Source organism: Lissotriton helveticus, chromosome 1_2 (genome assembly GCF_964261635.1).
Source record: "Lissotriton helveticus chromosome 1_2, aLisHel1.1, whole genome shotgun sequence".
NCBI classification, from domain to species: Eukaryota; Metazoa; Chordata; class Amphibia; order Caudata; family Salamandridae; genus Lissotriton; species Lissotriton helveticus.
Genome location: NC_136058.1, coordinates 452,813,856 through 452,832,952, shown reverse-complemented (window position 1 = coordinate 452,832,952; position 19,097 = coordinate 452,813,856). Strand labels below are relative to the sequence as shown.

The window sequence follows — 19,097 nt, the reverse complement described above, 5'->3', positions numbered from 1 at the left end:
TCCTTACCTTAATAAAACCCTTGGGACAGGAACATAACCCTGATCAACTGCGCAGCGGTTCCTAAACGCTGACCTACGATCACTGGCTGACGCCATTGCCGGCGTGCACCAAGGCCACGACCCCTTTTAGGCCACGCCCCGCCCCCGCCCAGCTTGAAAAGGCGCTGAATACGAGTGCGATTTCAGAAGCAATACTCCTGAGGCGGAAGCCGGGAGCTGTACCTTGTTTTTATATTTGAGTGTCACTATTTGGGAAAACTGTGTTTTTAAACTTCCTTACCTTAATAAAACCCTTGGGACAGGAACATAACCCTGATCAACTGCGTAGCGGTTCCTAAACGCTGACCTACGATCACTGGCACGATCACTGGCTGACGCCATTGCCGGCGTGCACCAAGGCCACACCCCCTTTTAGGCCACGCCCCCCCCCCCCGCACAGCTTGAAAAGGCGCTGAATACGAGCGCGATTTCAGAAGCAATACTCCTGAGGCGGAAGCCGGGAGCTGTACCTTGTTTTTATATTTGAGTGTCACTATTTGGGAAAACTGTGTTTTTAAACTTCCTTACCTTAATAAAACCCTTGGGACAGGAACATAACCCTGATCAACTGCGCAGCGGTTCCTAAACGCTGACCTACGATCACTGGCTGACGCCATTGCCGGCGTGCACAACGGCCACGCCCCCTTTTAGGCCACCCCCCCCCGCCCAGCTTGAAAAGGCGCTCAATACGAGCACGATTTCAGAAGCAATACTCCTGAGGCGGAAGCCGGGAGCTGTACCTTGTTTTTATATTTGAGTGTCACTATTTGGGAAAACTGTGTTTTTAAACTTCCTTACCTTAATAAAACCCTTGGGACAGGAACATAACCCTGATCAACTGCGTAGCAGTTCCTAAACGCTGACCTACGATCACTGGCTGACGCCATTGCCGGCGTGCACCAAGGCCACGCCCCCCGCCTCCTCCTCCTACTTAAAATGTGCCACTGGCGGAAGCGCAGCGGGAGCGCCGGTTGCGCGCCGAAGGCGTGCCGAAGGCAAGCCCGTCTGCGCCCGTCCGCGCCAGGACGAGCCTAGGGCCAGGCACTCTGGACCTACCCACTCAAGCAAGGCTGTTATACTCCAGGGACTTTCTGCTCCAATGGAATCAGCCCCTACAGGCTTCCTGCACCAATTCCCTTAAAGGCGAGAGCCAGTGTACCCATTGTTCACATTGCCCATTCAAACTTTCTCCAACTTTGAAGAACCAATCACCCCTGACAATCATTAACATGGCCCTGTTAAACTGTAGATCTCTACCTAAACTTGCCCAGGAAATACATATGCTACTAAAAGACGAGAAACTCGAAATCCTGTGTCTCACAGAAACGTGGCTTAGCCCAGACTCGGACTCTGACATTGTTCAGGCGCTACCTCAGGGCTTTCTCCTGCAACATCTAGATCGAGCAAAGGGAAAGGGAGGAGGGATTGCGATTATTTATAAGGACCAATTTACATGTCGATTTCACGACAGTCCCCTATCGAACTGTAAAAATGTACATTTTAATATCCAATTATCTCCATGTAACTCCCTCTCGGGAGTCCTTATTTACCGCCCACCAGGGCCTTTGGGCCAATTCTGTAGTTCCCTTATGGAATTCTCAACCGCATTGTCTAGCACCTCGTCTAACATGATAATCCTAGGGGACCTTAATATACATTTTGACAACAGCAATGACAATACTGCATCAGAACTACTCGCGGATTTAGCGACCCTTCAGCTCCACCTCCAGAGCGATCAACCCACGCATATGCTCGGACATTTACTCGATCCCATCATAAGCAACTTTGATGATCTTAAAACTAATGCCCCGATTCCTCTGCCATGGTCGGATCACTTACTTATCCCTTTTAGATGGGAAGTACCTAACATCTCTCTTCCCAACAAACCCCCTGACAAACCTATGCGTCCATGGGCCAAACTAGATACTGATAAATGGAAACAGGCCTTGGAACTCCTTAAACCAACCCATGAAACAGACCCTATCACAGCAGATATGGAGTTCTCCTTTTGGATTGAAAACTCCCTTAACGGATTCTTCCAAAATAATCGCACTTTAGCTCTCGCAAAAAAAACCCTGCCCCATGGTTTACCCAGGAGACTCGCCAGCTAAAGAAACTCTGTAAGAAAGCCGAAAGAGTGTGGCGGAAAGACTTCGACCGTAACCGCAAGAAGGACTACAGACTGTCTATTCTTACATATAAAAAAGCCCTGAAAAATGCTCAGATCGCATTCTTTCAAGAGAAACTTAGCGCGGCATCTTGTTCGTCGAGGGAGACTTTCCAAGTAACAGCTCCAGTCTTATTCAGTGGAGTAGTGTGGCTCACTGGTTAGAGGTGGCAGGCCTGAGAGCAGAAGTCAGCCTGGGACCAGGGTTCAATTCCCGACGCGGCAGGGTCGTGGACCTTGGTCAGCGGACTCGATAATTCTCGCTTCGCTGCTTACTCTAATCAGGGGTTCCACTCGGCAACTCTGGGCATTAGCTTGCCTAATCTCCACAACGGCCCCACCAATTCCGGGGATGCCTGGCTCCACCTTGGGGACTCCCAGCAAGGGACCATCCCACAGGGAAAGCCAGGACGGGTTCCCCAGAGTTATACAGCGCCGGGACGCCCCGTTGCTGGGGCAGTTGTGCGCTTTACAAGTATACTACATTTACATTTACATTTACATTTACATTTATTCAGATACCACTACCACTTCCGACGCTACAGCTGCAGCTGCTGCTTCTGACACAACTGACCCCCAGATGGAAATTTAATCAATTTGGCACGATACACAACATGGCATGGCTCGGCTTGGCTTAGGTTTTTGAGATTATGGCTGGTTTCTCGCTGATATAGGGTGTATTGTTGTGTATTATTGTGTTGTTGTTTTTATGCCCCCCTTACTCGCCTGCTCGGAGGCAAGATGGCGTCCGTGAGACCGTGAGGAGTAGGCTGTGCTCTACCTAGCTCCTGGCCCCTGTTTGTGGAACATTATGAATTACGAAAGGCTCAATCCACTAGTAGCACAGTAACCAGAGCATATAGAGCTAACAGAATGTACTCGCCGGAGCAGCTGTTAACCTGCCAAGCAGCACTGTGACTAGCGTTTGCCCACCGGAGTCGCTGGTGTCACTGGAGTCATCGAGGGTCGGAGTAGTCATCGGTGCTAGCGGGGTCAGCTGCAGCAGCGGAGTCGGCGAAGTCAGCATTGCACAGTATTGTGCAGCATTGTACCGAGAGTCGATCAAATTCAAAGCCCCAAGACAAAAGGGACTCTAGTGACATTGGTGAGCCACGCAGAGGGAGGGGTGCCAAGTAAAGGGCACCGACTCCTGACATCGTACAGCTTCATCCAGCGAGACCGAGTTACCGACCCAGCAACGTAAGGCAAGGAGGCCTAAGCCGGGTGTGGACGAACAGAGCCGACCGGAGCCGAGGCAAACGATTCAAAACAGCTGAGCAAGCCAAGTAAGTCGAGCAAAGCAGTGACAGGCGATCACCGGACTAAGAGGAGGTCCGTGGCGGGGGTTTGGAGAGTCCCTGTTTCTATTGCTGCTTCCTCTGTTTTTTATTCTTCAAATTCTGTTTTGGAAAATTTGGACGGTCGTCTTTAGTAGACTTTGCCATCTGAGTCTGCGGTTGAGTTGCCGTTTTAGCAAAAGGCTTAACACCCAAACTATTGCGGCCAATGATCTTATAAGCCTCCGCAATAATTCTCGGTAACACTCGGGGTTTGTCGACGTCTGGGACAAGGCGCAAAGCATTCGACACCTGAAAGTTAACCGAATCTCCCTTTACATTAAAAAAGATGAGATCAGCAACTACGTCAAAAACTCCAAAGAGCCTCATTCCCAACTCGACAGCCGCCTCCCGACTGTGCTCATCCTGAACACGCTTGATCAAAGAGGGCAAGGCAGTCATAGACGGCGTGCCAAAACACTTCGCATATACTGCTGCAAATACTTTACCCCAATTCTCACAATCTGTTACCTCTGGCAATAAGTCTTTCTGCAAACTAATTGAGAGAATCCTATGTTTTTCCACAGGAGTGGTATTAGGAAACACTGCTTCCAGTTGGTCAAATTTCTAAGCAAGCCAATAAGGCATTTCGTACTTAGTTTGGGGGTGCTTTCCCATTACCGAATTAACCGAATTAACCATGACGGGACTAATCGGCATCCCGGCCAGTCCAACTTGTTGCGCTGCAAGAAACATAATGAACTAAAGCCCTATGTACCCCAACAAAAGAGGTAAAAAAGTTGACACAAGTCGTCAATCGGGGCATTGAGATAACGTGGATATGGTGTGAACCCGGCTAAGACTGGCAAAGTGGCCCCAGGAATTGACAAGGGACCTAACCGAAACGGAGTTACGGTGTGGGGGAGGGTGCCATTAAACCAAACACGATGCTGCCATGCCGAAATTGGAATCTCTTGTGTACTATATGGAGTATAGTTCATAGGAATCGCTGTGTGAGTGTATGTTTGGAACATATCCTCATCCGCATTTATTGCAGGAAACGTAACCCAAGAGTAGAAAAGCTCAAAGGGGAACGCTGAATCAGCACTCACCACAAAGATAACAGACATACCATCGTCTGGTACCCCAAACTCCGTCAGATGACGCCGGAGCGCTGCCCGACTATGCTGGCCTATATCAATATCACACATAAGGATATGGAGAAGAAAAACAATTTGTATAAATTGCAGCACAAAAAGGGTAGTTATTCAAAACGTGAACCTTTTTATAAATCTCAAGCTTGAATTAACCTATAACACATTTGTATAGGTAGGTTAATCCGTCACGCCTGTTAACCGGAAACAGTGGTGAGGGTATTGTGATACAGATATAAGCACTAATCAAGACGTTGGGCGCCATGATGCGGGGATTCTGCTCATGCACAGGAAACCAGGACCTCAGTGTATTGTGGTGTACCAAAAACCCACCTCAGTGTCCAGAACCCCTATCCAACTAGCATCAGTGTCTCATTCGTTCTCCGTACTACAGCAAAGCTACCAATGATTAGACAACCCAGAACAAGTGACTTTGGGACCTCTCAGGAATAGTGGGAATCAAGAACACTCTTTCATTTTTATTCTCATAAATGTCCGCAATGTGAGTAATCAGAGACAAGGTATAGTTTAAAATGTTTATTTAAACTACATGCTCTAAGATGCAGTATATTTGCTAACATAAGTAAAAATATGCAAAAAATCAATACAATCAGCATTGTTACAGTTCCATAAAATACAAAGGGAGAAATCATATTATAATGATAGTGGAACCAGGTCTATAGCGCCTTGTGTACCACCCTCCCCTTGCTAGGTATTATAATAATAGAGGATCTCAAGGTTAAAACGGGGACCGCATACCTCCAAAGTCAGATGAAGTGAATCACATCCCAGATCAGCACAGCTCTTTGTCGATTGAAAGGTTTTTCCCAAGTGCTAGTCTCATGCATGCAGTGCAATATTAAAAGCACCTGAGTTTCAGAAATGAGCAGCTGTGTTTGTGTTGTGTCTAGAGCGTGGGCCGATCAACCTGCATCAACAGCATACATTGTTATTTTAATCTTGAACACTTTGTGCAGACTTGAGGTCGCAGTGTGAGTCCAGAGATGTGAAAAACAGATCATTCTCATGTGAAGGAAAAGCAAGCAGTTTGTCTTTATAAAAACAGAGACATGTAGTGTCATGTGCAAAAGCAGCAAAATGGCGCTTGAGCAACTAACTCACTTATACTACGTATTCATCCCTACACTTTTACAGGTAGCATGAACAGGAACACTTGGATGTTTTCCTTTGTAACTCTTCATCGCTAAATAAAAACCACCAGTGTTTCTTTTCTTTTATTCCACATTGTGCTAGTCTCCCAGTGGATTTCCTGTTATATCACTTTTTTTTCTATGTGTACCGAAGTGAACAATCACTGGGAACAGACACTTTTATTATTCTACAAATCTTTGGTTTTCTTCTTTTCTTCTAGTCGAGTCTTCATTCATCTGGTATCTGAATATACCACATAATTATATATTTGTTCCTGTAATTCCTTCATCTCACAATAACTGGACTGTTCTGCTCCTGTCTATGTCCTCAGATGAGTCAATATTATTGTTAATGTTCTTAATTTCTTTCTGAATTCATTGCATCTCTAGGATTATTTCTAAGTGAGTTAAATGAAGGTGTTTGTACACTGAGGCTATGTAGGATCAGAAATTGACAAAAGCTCGTCACACTTTTAGTGCAATTGTAAGGTTTACCCCAGGTGTGTTCGCAATTGACAAAATCACTTCTGACATTTATTGCAATGCTCTTTTTTACTCTGTGTGTGTTAGTTGATGTATCCGTAGGTTTAATAACTAACAGAAGATATTCACACATTCGCTGCACCTGAAAGGATTTTTCTCTGTGTGCATTAACTGATGAATCCTTAATGCAGAAGATGCACTAAAGGTACTTCTACACTCACTACAGTTGTACGGTATTTACAGAGTGTGTGCAAGCTGATGTCTACATAGGCTTGATAATTGACTACATTTCTTCACACATTCACTGCGCTTGAATGGCTTTTCTTCTGCGTGTGTTCGCTGATGCTTGCTTAGGATTTAAAAGATTCTTTTCCCCTTTGTGAGCTCGCTGATGATTTCTTAATGTTGAAGAGTAAGTAAAACTACTTCCACATTCACTGCAATGGTAAGGTTTTTCCTTAGTGTGTATTCGCTGATGTCTCCGGAGGCTGGTTAACCGACTGAAGCTCTTTACACATTCACTGCACTGGTATTGTTTTTCCCCTGTGTGTATTCTCTGATGTGTGTGGAGGTGTGTCATTTGACTGAAGCTCTTCACACATTCACTGCACTGGTATGGTTTTTCCCCTGTGTGTATTCTCTGATGTGTGCGGAGATATGTAATGTGACTGAAGCTCTTCACACATTCACTGCACTGGTATGGTTTTTCCCCTGTGTGTATTCTCTGATGTATGCGGAGATATGTAATGTGACTGAAGCTCTTCACACATTCACTACACTGGTATGGTTTTTCCCCTGTGTGTGTTCTCTGATGTGTTTGGAGGTCTGCTAACTGACGGAAGCTCTTCACACATTCACTGCACTGGTATGGTTTTTCCCCTGTGTGTATTCTCTGATGTGTGTGTAGCTGTGAAATCTGATTGAAGCTCTTCACACATTCACTGCAATGGTATGGTTTTTCCCCTGTGTGTATTCGCTGATGTGTTTGGAGATGTGCTAACAGACTGAAGCTCTGCACACATTCCTTGCAATGGTAGGATTTTTCCCCTGTGTGGATTCTCTGATGTGTGTGGAGGTTTGATATCTGACTAAAGCTCTTTAAACATTCATTGCAATGGTATGGTTTTTCCCCTGTGTGTATTCGCTGATGTCTTTGGAGATGTGATAACTGACTGAAGCTCTTTACACATTCATTGCAATGGTATGGTTTTTCCCCTGTGTGTGTTCGCAGATGTCTTCGGAGGTCTGTTAACTGACTGAAGCTCTTCACACATTCAGTGCAATGGTATGGTTTTTCCCATGTTTGTATTCGCTGATGCTCTTTTATGGTTTCTAATTGGCTAAAGTTCTTGACATATTCAGTGCAATTGCACGATTTTTCTCCTGACCGTGTTTCCTGAAGGGTCAGCATAGTTAATAAACCACTTGCGTTATTTTCACATTCCCTGTATGTGTGTGATATTTCCGATTTAACAATAAAATACAAGACTCACTAAATACCTGCCACATTCATAATATCAGTAAGACTTCCCTGTGGGTGATTGAATCTTTAGATTGGATAAGGGCTTTGCATGCTTGCGGGTAAAGCTTAATATTCCTTCCGGTAGGTGCAAATTGGGACAATACGCTGTACTTCAGAGAGCAGAACTCCGCTTTCCTTTAGCCTTCAGTTGTTTGGCTCCACTTCATTGTGCTTTTCCCTGGTGCCTGTGGTTTGGCTAGAAAGTGTTTGCAATACACCTAGAGCACTGAATGCTGGTCTGACGCCAGTTTAGATAGCGAAGCACTGCTCTAGCAATATCATGATGGTGAAGCGACTCGTAATGTGTACAGCTACTCCAAAGAGTGTCCCGGGGCAAAGCACAGGTCAGAAAAGAAAGTAAATCAGTTTGTTTCAAACATGGACAAAAGGTTTTCAACCTTTTTTAAACATTTTCATGTTGCTAACAGCTCAAAGCTGAGGAGGGAGTTTGTTCCAAGCTATGGATCCCAAATAGACACGAGACCTTCCTCCAACTCTCATACCGGCCTCATGATCAAAGCTGGTGTTGGACGCTTGTTTATGCAGCAGGTGGTTTGTCAGTGTTGTTGTCTTGGTTTTGTTGAGGTCATTTCTTCGTCTTGGGGTGTCGAGGTGCAGATCTCAGACTCGGACACTCACTGAATTGCCTTTGACTGCTTCTTCCTGGATCTGTCCTCTGCCTCTGATTGCACTGATGTTTTTGGAGCTCGTTATTTTTGATACTTTTTGCAGGTTTGATGTGTTATCTTCATTATTCATAATCAATCCGTGCACTTAAGGCTTATTCTCTGTTGGATGTAAAGAAATGCAATATTACTAAATGCAAATGTAATAGAATGTGAATACACAATATTTAACCAGCTGTAGAAGACAACTCTTCTCTACCATATTTGAAATTTAGTAAGGAACATTTTACCATACATGGATATTTCATTAAAACTGTGGTTGAACATGTCACATCTTATTTACTTCTGAAAAGGCAGTGATTTACCAATGTTCCAGAGTAAATTACTAAGGCGAGGGCAGCTACAGAGCACTCATGTGCTACAGGTACAGTTTTAGGTAGATATATATGGAAAAGATTTCAATTAACCTGAACAGATTGTGGAAAAAGAGAGGAATCAGGAAGCGCTGCCGTTAATTCAGTTTCAGGAAGTATCTACCAAAGGTAGCTCTTTAGGGGTGGATAACAAAGGTAACTCTTCAGGAAGTGTATAACAAAGGTAACTCTTTAGGAAGTGTATAACAAAGGTAACTCTTCAGGAAGTGTATAACAAAGGTAACTCTTCAGGAAGTGTATAACAAAGGTAACTCTTCAGGAAGTTTATAACAAAGGTAACTCTTCAGGAAGTATACATGACAAAGGTAACTCTTTAGGAAGTAGCTACCAAAGGTAGCTCTTCAGAAAGTGTATAACAAAGGTAACTCTTCAGGAAGTATTTAACCAAGGTAACTCTTTTGGAAGTGTATAACAAAGGTAGCTCTTCAGAAAGTGTATAACAAAGGTAGCTCTTCAGGAAGTATATATGACAGAGGTAACTCCAGACACCTTTTCCCACAATTCTTTCCTGTTCACACTGGATCAGCTCAAATGCCAACTCCTGTCTTTACCTTGCAGCTCATTAAGAGTCTTTCTATGAGTGCGACGGCCCTAATAATGGCCGTACTCAGGGTTGCGGTCCAAATGCCACCATCCTGGCAGACTGATTGGCGTATTATAATTGTGATGGTGGGACAGCCCCCTCCCGCCAGGATCAAGGATCCCGCTGTGGAGGCAGTCTGCAAACACCCTGAATATGTTGGCAGTGCCAATGCCGACATCGCCGAGCATATTACGGTCTGCATATCCGCTGCCCTTTTCCTGGCGGGGACCCCACCATGAAAAGGATAAAGGACATGCAGGTAAGGAGGCCCTCACAGGGCCCCGGCCGATTCTGCTCCTGGGGTTGCATGCAGGGGGCACATGTTGTGCCACCCTATGGAATTGCACCCTTGTTCCTGCACAGTGTGGCATGCATGACATGGTGCAGGAACGTGCTGCAGGCACTCTTAAGGTGGTGGTATGCTGTTTAGGCTCTCTAATGAGCCTAATACAGCCGCCGAGAGACCGCAGCTGCACCGCCCAACCACCCTGTATTTAGGTCATAATCCGGCGGCGGGCTCTAAATGGGCTTGGCAGTTTGCCTGGTACCTCCGCTGTGGTAGTCCCATTGGAAGACCGCCACACTCGTAGTAAGGTCCTAAGTCACCTTCAACACATTTTACAGCCCTCCTGGTTCAAGCATTTCTGGATCCTTCTAACCTGAAAGACTGGAGCATTAACCTGAGTTGAGGTGGATTTTCTATCAGCGTGAAATATACCCATCTCCCTTGAACTATTGACGGATTCTGCCCTGAAAGACAACTTAAAAAGTGAGTCTTTAGTTCTTCCTAAAGTAGGTAAAGTTAAGATCCTGTTGTATTTCAATCAGCAGCTCCTTCCAGGGTTTTCTGTAATATCAAGCATCCAACAGATGTGTGCATATAAATAATTGTTTTTGTTTTTCAACATTTACAAGATATTTGACTTATTGTTGTCTGTCTGAAGGCCAGGATGATACTTTGAAACTCAACAGGGCTTTGGTAGAGCGAAAGGGGATGTCGATTGTTCACAGGTGAAGTCACATTCCTCCATTCCCATATTTCTTTTATCCAGGTTTACCTCATTCCATGTCCTTCAGCTCCTGACTCCCCTCGGTCTGTGTACTCACTCTACAGGGTTCATTGTTGGGTGAGGCAGGACACACACTTGAAGCAAGCACACAGCAGATGCAGATAAAGGCCTGATAGTCAGGAGGCCGTGGTTGGCAGTACGGAGCTCACAAGCTTCATTTCAGAAGCTCGTCTGGGAGGTACTAACTGAGGAGGCGCACAGGAAGGTGCCTATTAGCTATAAACAGAGGTAGTGCACAGGTGGGTGCTTGTGAAGTATAAACGGAGGAGGTGCACATATAGGTACCTATGAGGTACAAACAGAGCAGGTGCACAGGTAGGTGCTTATGAGGTATAAACAGAGGAAGTGCACAGGTGGGTGCTTGTGAAGTATAAACAGAGATAGTGCACAGGTGGGTGCTTGTGAGGTATAAACAGATGAGGTGCACATATAGGTACCTATGAGGTACAAACAGAGCAGGTGCACAGGTGGGTGCTTATGAGGTATAAACAGAGGAAGTGAACTGGTAGGTGCTTCAGTGCCTCTGGGACTATATCTGCTCCTAGGCCCTCTTCCTATAATGCTGGTTCTCGCTCCTTCTACAATACTTGCTGCAGACATGGGGCCTGATTTAGAGTTTATCTAACAGGTTATTGCTTCAAACATGACAGATCCCGTCCGCTTTATTACAATTGCCACAGAATATAATGTACTTTTAATAGGGTGGACGGGACATCTGCCACATTTATGACAGAATAAACCATCCGCCTAAATATAAATCGGGCCCCTGGCGGACATTGTGTCCAGTGTCTTTTCAGTGCTGGAAAGCATCCATTGCATTAACGGCACAGTATTATCTCACCACTGCTGTGACTCGCAGTCATAAGGCCATTATGAATGGTCTAAGATGTGTGCCAGAATGCCTGTGAATAGTTAAGCATGAGCGTTTAGGAGGGAGATGGGTCTGTATGATGAGCAGGACATGGGGGTTTTCCAGGGCCTGTGAATAACCATCATTACTGTTTCTCTCTTGGTGTCAGTGGGCTTGTCTATGTCCCCAGATGAGTTGTTTTGCAGCTTATCTTATTTATGCTCAAAGAGTTGGAGCTTTTAGGACTAAGCAGCTCTTTCAACAATGTTTGAAAACAAAACTAGTCAGATGATCGCCACCAGGTGTACATGTTTTGCATGTGTAGAATCACACACTAGTAAATGCAGCGCACTCATGCTTCACCTCGTCATTTTGTGAATGAACCCTAACTTGTGAGTAAGTGAAAATTCACAGACGCCAATCTGACTCTTTCTGACACTTAGAGTTTCACTTCAACAAAATGCTGCAGTAACTCTCCATCCAGGGTAGGAAGAGAAATGGATCACCCTCTAAAAGTGGTGGCGAGTAGTGCTATACGGTACATTGCACCATTTATGCGAGAAAAACTGGGGAAATGGTACAAGGCACTGGGAAAATGGCATGTGATGACAATGTGGCATGACCTTCCCACTACACGTGCTTTTACACTTTTTTTGGGCTGTCTGTGTCCAGTTTATCAAGGCTCAGGGTCTAGTTTCAAGTCAAGAGATAGTGCAGGATTAGACTAATTATAATGTCATACATTCCAACAAATGCCTTTACCACGTATGCCTTTACCACGTAACACCTTTACCACGCAAGTCTTTACCATGCATATGCCTTAACCACGTAACACCTTTACCACGCAAGTCTTTACCATGCATATGCCTTGACCACGCATAATGATTTACAACAATGGCCCTGCCATAAACCACCTCAAAATGACTTTATCCAAAGGACGATCAGCCGTACTCTCCCTCCGTGTGCCACGAAGACGACAAATCATTGTCCAAGTGCTCACTACTGTTTTATTCATTCTATAATGCAGCAAAACCCAACACATGATGCCTACGCGTTTCGGCTCACGCCTTCAACCGAGCAACCCAGTATACCACAACCACAGTGTTATTAAAACAAACATCACATGAACACTACACATTTACGGTCTCCACCTAATCACCTATTACACGTTTAGGGATATACTGCTCCAATTCCCCTTCTAATTCCTCATTTCGCCCACATTGTCACACAGAAATGTTGGCAGTTTTCAGTGTTAAAGTAAAAAGATTCTCTATATTTCCAGATTTCATATTTATGGTGGGGCAGATATCTGCTTTTACCAGCCCCCTTTGAACTAAAGAGATTATACGTAATGAGGCTTACACGCTGGCTGACCTCCAGACTGTCCTGGGGCTTGTCTTTATGGCTGCTCCACCTTCAATTCTCTGTGGTTCGCAAGTAACGTTCCCCAACGAACAGGGCTCTTAACACCTTAATATCTCGGTGGGATGGTGTACTTGCTTGCAGCACATACAGGAGATCACCATATCTAATTAAGTTGGCCAAACTTTATGACAAGGCCTAGAACACAAGCAAAGGTAGTGGGCTGGGCAGCTTCCCGTACTTAGCTGTTTTCATATTCAGTCCTGTAAAGCACTGCCATGCTCCCTGATGGAACTTCCCGCCACTGACGGGCTGATAATCATTTTCAACTCTAAAGCAGATGTATTTCACGAATAGAACAATATCCAACAAGACGTCACTCTTTCAAACAGCATCCCTCTCGCAAATAACATTTGTTCTCCAGCAAGGCTAGGTTACAGCAGTAGCCAGTGTGTCAGGTGCTCTAGTCCAAGAAAGAAATTCCCTCTTTGACCCAGGTTAAACTGTGAAATACAGCAATAATTAGGAGTTCAGTGGGCCCTGGTGGCACTGCACCTGCTGCGCAAATGGAAGCTACGCCTCTAGGTTGAAAGTAGGAATGGAGGAAAAACAATCCGTGTTTGGGATAAATGTGATTACATAGAAAAATGCGGTTGTGCTCATGTCATTTAATAAGTTTTTTAAATTGTAAGGCAGGCTTGGGGAATACCTCATTAAAAGATGCTTTCTATCTTCTACGGCAGAAAAGGGTGTACCCACAAAGAGATACACATACAAAGGTTTGCTCAGGTCCACAAACACACACACAAAATATGAACAGACAGATAAGAGTCGGCGTAGTTGGCGGAGTACCACTATACCGAATTCTGTGGAATTGATCAAAAACTCAGTGAATTCTGCTCCGCAACTCCATTCCATCTCACCACAATTAAGAAAATAGAATCCTCACATACCCTTGGGAAAACGACAAGTAACATTATTACATGCTAAAATGCATATAATCATCTCATAAAAGTGAAAATGAAAATACAGCAAGCAGTGAGAGAAGTGATGATTTTGGGGTCCTCCCTAACGCAGGGAAAGGACCAAGCAGATCATGCTGAAATGATTTGGTGGTGGTCCCAATCTCCTAGGACCACCCCAAGCACAGGTATGGGAAAAAATACGATCCCAACCAAAGGCCCTGCAAAGCATTATGGGACGATATTCTACAGTGCAGTGAATATTATAGTATCCAATATCAAACCCTCCCCAGGGGGCAGGCTCTCAGGCTCAGCTGAGAGCTAATACAATAATATTCACTAAACTCTAGAATCTTTCCCCGTAATGCTTTGCTGGGCCTTTGGTTGGCATTGTATTTTTGCCCATAACTTTGCTTGGGGTGGTCCTAGGAGGATGGGACCACCACCGAATCATTCAGCATGACATGCTCTTTGTATTTAAGGCATCTGCTTGCCCTCCCCCTAGGTAAGGGGTGAACCCAAAATCATCACCTCTCTCATTGCCTGATGTTTTTCAAAGTTCACTGTTGTGAATTGGTTATTTGCTTTTTTTAGCATGTAAAGGTAAAGTTAATTTACCAAAGGGTTGTGGGTACAGTAGGTAACTCCATTGCGTAGCAGAGTGGGAATTCTTGCATGAATTCCGTGTTTTCAATAAAATGCGTAGTAACCCAATCGCCGCAACTTCCGCTAGCGGAGCGAAGTTTATTGCCCAGCGTTACACAGAGACAAATAACCACCCACATTGGTGCATATAACAACACATAACTACAAATAGAAACAAGCATTTGCAATGCAATAGGTCTCGCATTAGGCAAGTATGAGCTATTGGTATTGTAAACGACAATTTTTTGTAATATGTGTTGGCTTTGAAAATATATAAATTAATAGCATTGTTATTTACAAAGACAATAGCTTACACTTTCCTAATGCTAGTCCTATTGGCTATGGCAATGCTTGTTGGTAGCAAGCAAGGACAGTGCTGTTGTGGTGCTGAGTGATGCTGTTGTGGTGCTGAGTGATGATGTGGTTGGGCTGGGTGATGTGGTGGTGTATTAGAGTGATGTGGTGGTGTCCCAGAGTGGTGTGGTGGTGTCCCAGAGTGATGTGGTGGTGTCACAGAGTGATGTGGTGGTGTCCCAGAGAGATGTGGTGGTGTCCCAGAGAGATGTGGTGGTGTCCCAGAGTGATGTGGTGGTGTCCCATAGTGATGTGGTGTCCCAGAGTGATGTGGTGGTGTCCCAAGTGATGTGGTGGTGTCCCAAGTGATGTGGTGGTGTTCCTGAGTGATGTGGTGGTGTCTGTGAGTGATGTGGTGGTGTCTGTGAGTGATGTGGTGGTGTCCCTGAGTGATGTGGTGGTGTCCCTGAGTGATGTGGTGGTGCACCTGAGTGATGCCCCTGAGTGATGTGGTGGTGCCCCTGAGTGATGTGGTGCTGTCCCAGAGTGATGTGGTGCTGTCCCTGAGTGATTTGGTGGTGTCCCAGAGTGATGTGGTGGTGTCCCAGAGTGATGTGGTGGTGTCCCAGAGTGATGTGGTGGTGTCCTAGAGTGATGTGGTGGTGTCCTAGAGTGATATGGTGGTGATGGTGGTGTCCTAGAGTGATATGGTGGTGTCCTTGAGTGATGTGGTGGTGTTATGAGGTGTGCAGCAGTGTGAGGCGTGCAGCAGTGTGAGGCGTGCAGTAGTGTAGGCGTGCAGCAGTGTGAGGCGCGCAGCAGTGTGAGGCGTGCAGCAGTGTGAGCATGCAGCAGTGTGTGGCGTGCAGCAGTGTGAGCATGCAGCAGTGTGTGGCGTGCAGCAGTGTGTGGTGTGCAGCAGTGTGCAGCATGCAGCAGTGTGAGTAATGCAGCAGTGTGAGGCGTGCATCAGTGTGGGGCGTGCAGCAGTTTTAGATGTGCAGCAGTGTGAGGCCTGCAGCAGTGTGTGGCATGCAGCAGTGTGTGGTGTGCAGCAGTGTGTGGTGTGCAGCAGTGTGTGGCGTGCACCAGTGTGTGGTGTGCAGCAGTGTGTGGTGTGCAGTAGTGTGTGGCGTGCAGCAGTGTGTGGCATGCAGCAGTGTGTGGCGTACAGCAGTGTGAGGCGTGCAGCAGTGTGAGGCGTGCAGTAGTGTAGGAGCGCAGCAGTGTGTGGCGTGCAGCAGTGTGTGGTGTGCAGCAGTGTGCAGCATGCAGCAGTGTGAGTAATGCAGCAGTGTGAGGCGTGCATCAGTGTGGGGCGTGCAGCAGTTTTAGATGTGCAGCAGTGTGAGGCCTGCAGCAGTGTGTGGCATGCAGCAGTGTGTGGCGTGCAGCAGTGTGTGGTGTGTAGCAGGGTGAGGCGTGCAGCAGGGTGAGGCATGCAGCAGTGTGTGGCATGCAGTAGTGTGTGGCTGCAGCAGTGTGTGGTGTGCAGCAGTGTGGCATGCAGCAGTGTGTGGCGTGCAGCAGTGTGTGGCATGCAGCAGTGTGTCGTGCAGCAGTGTGAAACGTGCAGCAGTGTGAGGCGTGCAGCAGTGTGAAGTGTGCTGCAGTGTGGTGTGCAGCAGTGTGAGGCGTTCAGCAGTGTACAGCAGTGTGTGGCGTGCAGCAGTGTGTGGAGTGCAGCAGTGTGAGGCATGCAGCAGTGTGCAGCGTGCAGCAGTATGAGGCGTGCAGCAGTGTGTCATGCAGCAGTGTGAAGCGTGCAGCAGTGTGAGGCGTGCAGCAGTGTGAGGCGGGCAGCAGTGTGAGGCGGGCAGCAGTGGCAGCAGTGTGAGGCATGCAGAAGTGTGAGGCGTGCAGCAGTGTGAGTCATGCGGTAGTGTGCAGCATGCAGCAGTGTGCAGCATGCAGCAGTGTGCAGCATGCAGCAGTGTGCAGCATGCAGCAGTGTGAGGCATGCAGCAGTGTGAGGTGTGCAGCAGTGTGAGGCGTGCAGCAGTGTGAGGCGTGCAGCAGTGTGTGGTGTACAGCAGTGTGTGGTATGTAGCAGTGTGGTGTGCAGCAGTGAGGCATGCAGCAGTGTGTGGCGTGCAGCAGTGTGTGGCATGCAGCAGTGTGTGGTGTGCAGCAGTGAGTGGCGTGCAGCAGTGTGTGGCGTGCCGCAGTGTGTCATGCAGCAGTGTGCAGCATGCAGCAGTGTGGCGTGCAGCAGTGTGAGGCAGTGTGAGGCGTACAGCAGTGTGAGGCAGGCAGCAGTGTGAGGCATGCGGCAGTGTGCAGCATGCAGTAGTATGAGTAATTCAGCAGTGTGCAGCGTGCAGCAGTGTGCGGCGTGCAGCAGTGTTTGGCGTGCAGCAGTGTGTGGCGTGCAGCAGTGTGAGGCATGCAGCAGTGTGTGGCGTGCAGCAGTGTGTGTCATGCAGCAGTGTGCAACATGCAGCAGTGTGAGTAATGCACCAGTGTGCAGCGTGCAGCAGTGTGACGTGCAGCAGTGTTTGGCGTGCAGCAGTGTGTGGCGTGCAGCAGTGTGAGGCATGCAGCAGTGTGAGGCGTGCAGCAGTGTGTGGCATGCTGCAGTGTGTGGCGTGCAGCAGTGTGTCATGCAGCAGTGTGCAGCATGAAGCAGTGTGAGTAATGAAGCAGTGTGCAGCGTGTAGCAGTGTGAGGCTTGCACCAGTGTGAGGCGTGCACCAGTGTGAGGCGTGCACCAGTGTGAGGCGTGCAGCAGTGTGAGGTGTGCAGCAGTGTGCGGTGTGCAGCAGTGTGTGGCATGCAGCAGTGTGCAGCTTGCAGCAGTGTGAGTAGTGCAGCAGTGTGAGGCGTGCAGCAGTGTGAGGCGAGCAGAAGTGTACAGCGGGCAGCAGTGTGTAGCATGCAGCAGTGTGCAGTAGTATGAGTAATGCAGCAGTGTGCCGCGTGCAGCAGTGTGAGGCGTGCAGCAGTATGTGCATGCAGCAGTGTGAGGAGTGAGGTGAGAGGGTGTGAGGGTGAGAGGGTGTGTGAGGGTAAGTGATGGTGTGTGAGGGTAAGGGGGTGTGGGGGTGTGAGGATGTGTGAGGGTGAGAGGGTGTGTGAGGGTGGGAGGGTGTGTGAGGGTGAGAGGGTGTTTGAGGGGGAGAGGGGGAGTGAGGTGAGGGTGTGTGGGGGTGAGGGTGTGTGAGGGTGAGAGGGTGAGGGTGTGTGAGGGTGAGGGTGTGTGAGGGTGAGGTGGTGTGAGGGTGAGGTTGTGTGAGGTGGTGTGAGAGTGAGGGTGTGTGAGGGTGTGTGAGGGTGAGAGGGTGTGTGAGGTTGAAAGGGTGTGTGAGGGTGAGAGGGTGTGTGAGGGTAAGTGAGGGTGTGTGAGGGTGAGGGGGTGTGAGAGTGAGAGGGTGAGTAAGGGTGAGGGTGTGTGAGGGTGAGGGTGTGTGAGGGTGAGGTGGTGTGAGGGTGAGGGGGTGTGAGGGGGTGTGAGAGTGAGGGGGTGGGAGCGGGTGAGAGTGTGTGTGAGGATGAGGGTGAGAGGGTGTGTGAAGGTGAAAGGGTGTGTGGAGGTGAGAGGGTGGGTGAGGGTGGGTGAGAGGGTGGGTGAGGGTGGGTGAGAGGGTGAGTGAGGATGAGGGGGTGTGTGATAGTGAGGGGGTATGAGGGGGTGAGGGTGAGTGAGGGGGTGAGGGTGAGTGAGGGTGAGAGTGTTGTGAGGGTGTGAGGGTGAGTGAGGGTGAGAGGGTGTGAGGGGGAGTGAGGGTGAGAGGGTTGTAAGGGTGAGGGGGTGAAGGTGTGAGGGTGAGTGAGAGTGGGTGAGGGTGAGGGTGAGTGATGGTGAGTGAGGGTGTGTGAGGGTGGGTGAGGGTGTGTTAGGGTGAGTGAGGGTGAGTGAGGGTGTGTGAGGGTGTGTGAGGGTGAGATGGTGTGAGGGTGTGTGAGGGTGAGGAGGTGTGAGGGTGAGGGTCCGGAGTAAATGGTGGCAGAGCAGACATCATTGCAGCTAGCAAGTCGATATTGAAAATGTGTTGACCATTTCCTGCACGTTATCTTCCCTCTTTGTAATAAACATGGTAAGTTGATAAATTACACAGTAAATGTGGCTCGAAAACATTTGTATACTCTCTACTCCGACCAAGGCTGGAACTGCAGCGGCAGAGCTGTGAACATCGGCCCGATCAGATCTGCACACAATTTGTCATAGATAGACAATAAGCACATTGCATGGAGAGCAAATGTTCCTTCTGCTGGTCTACCAAGCAGTCTGTAAGACATAGACACACACTACATGCTCTACTGCAGAACCTCATGAACACACTACAGAGTCCGCAAGGGCTAAAGCTAGAGCTAGGCAAACCCAAAGCGCAGCATACATATATCTACGGAAATCTAAGATGAAGCAAAATTAAACACAAGGCTCACGGTGCCCTCAAGCCATAGTCTAGCACACCATGACTGGGAATCCATCTTAGACGGAGCCATAATGAGCGAGTGGCCAACAGAGCCTGAAAGTC

At 47.6% G+C, this 19,097-nt stretch overlaps 1 protein-coding gene across 3 annotated transcripts in view; it reads right to left on the bottom strand.

Annotated features, from left to right (window-relative positions):
- Positions 1 to 5,169: 5,169 nt before the first annotated feature.
- Positions 5,170 to 19,097, bottom strand: part of LOC144807710 (uncharacterized) — an 83,315-nt gene continuing 69,387 nt past the window's right edge. For all 3 annotated transcript variants that reach the window (XM_078673357.1, XM_078673358.1, XM_078673359.1), the window contains one exon: positions 5,170 to 8,581. In XM_078673357.1, coding sequence (XP_078529483.1) covers positions 6,573 to 7,682 — 1,110 coding nt within the window. In that variant the 5' untranslated portion in view covers positions 7,683 to 8,581 and the 3' untranslated portion in view covers positions 5,170 to 6,572. The remainder of the gene's footprint in view (positions 8,582 to 19,097) is intronic.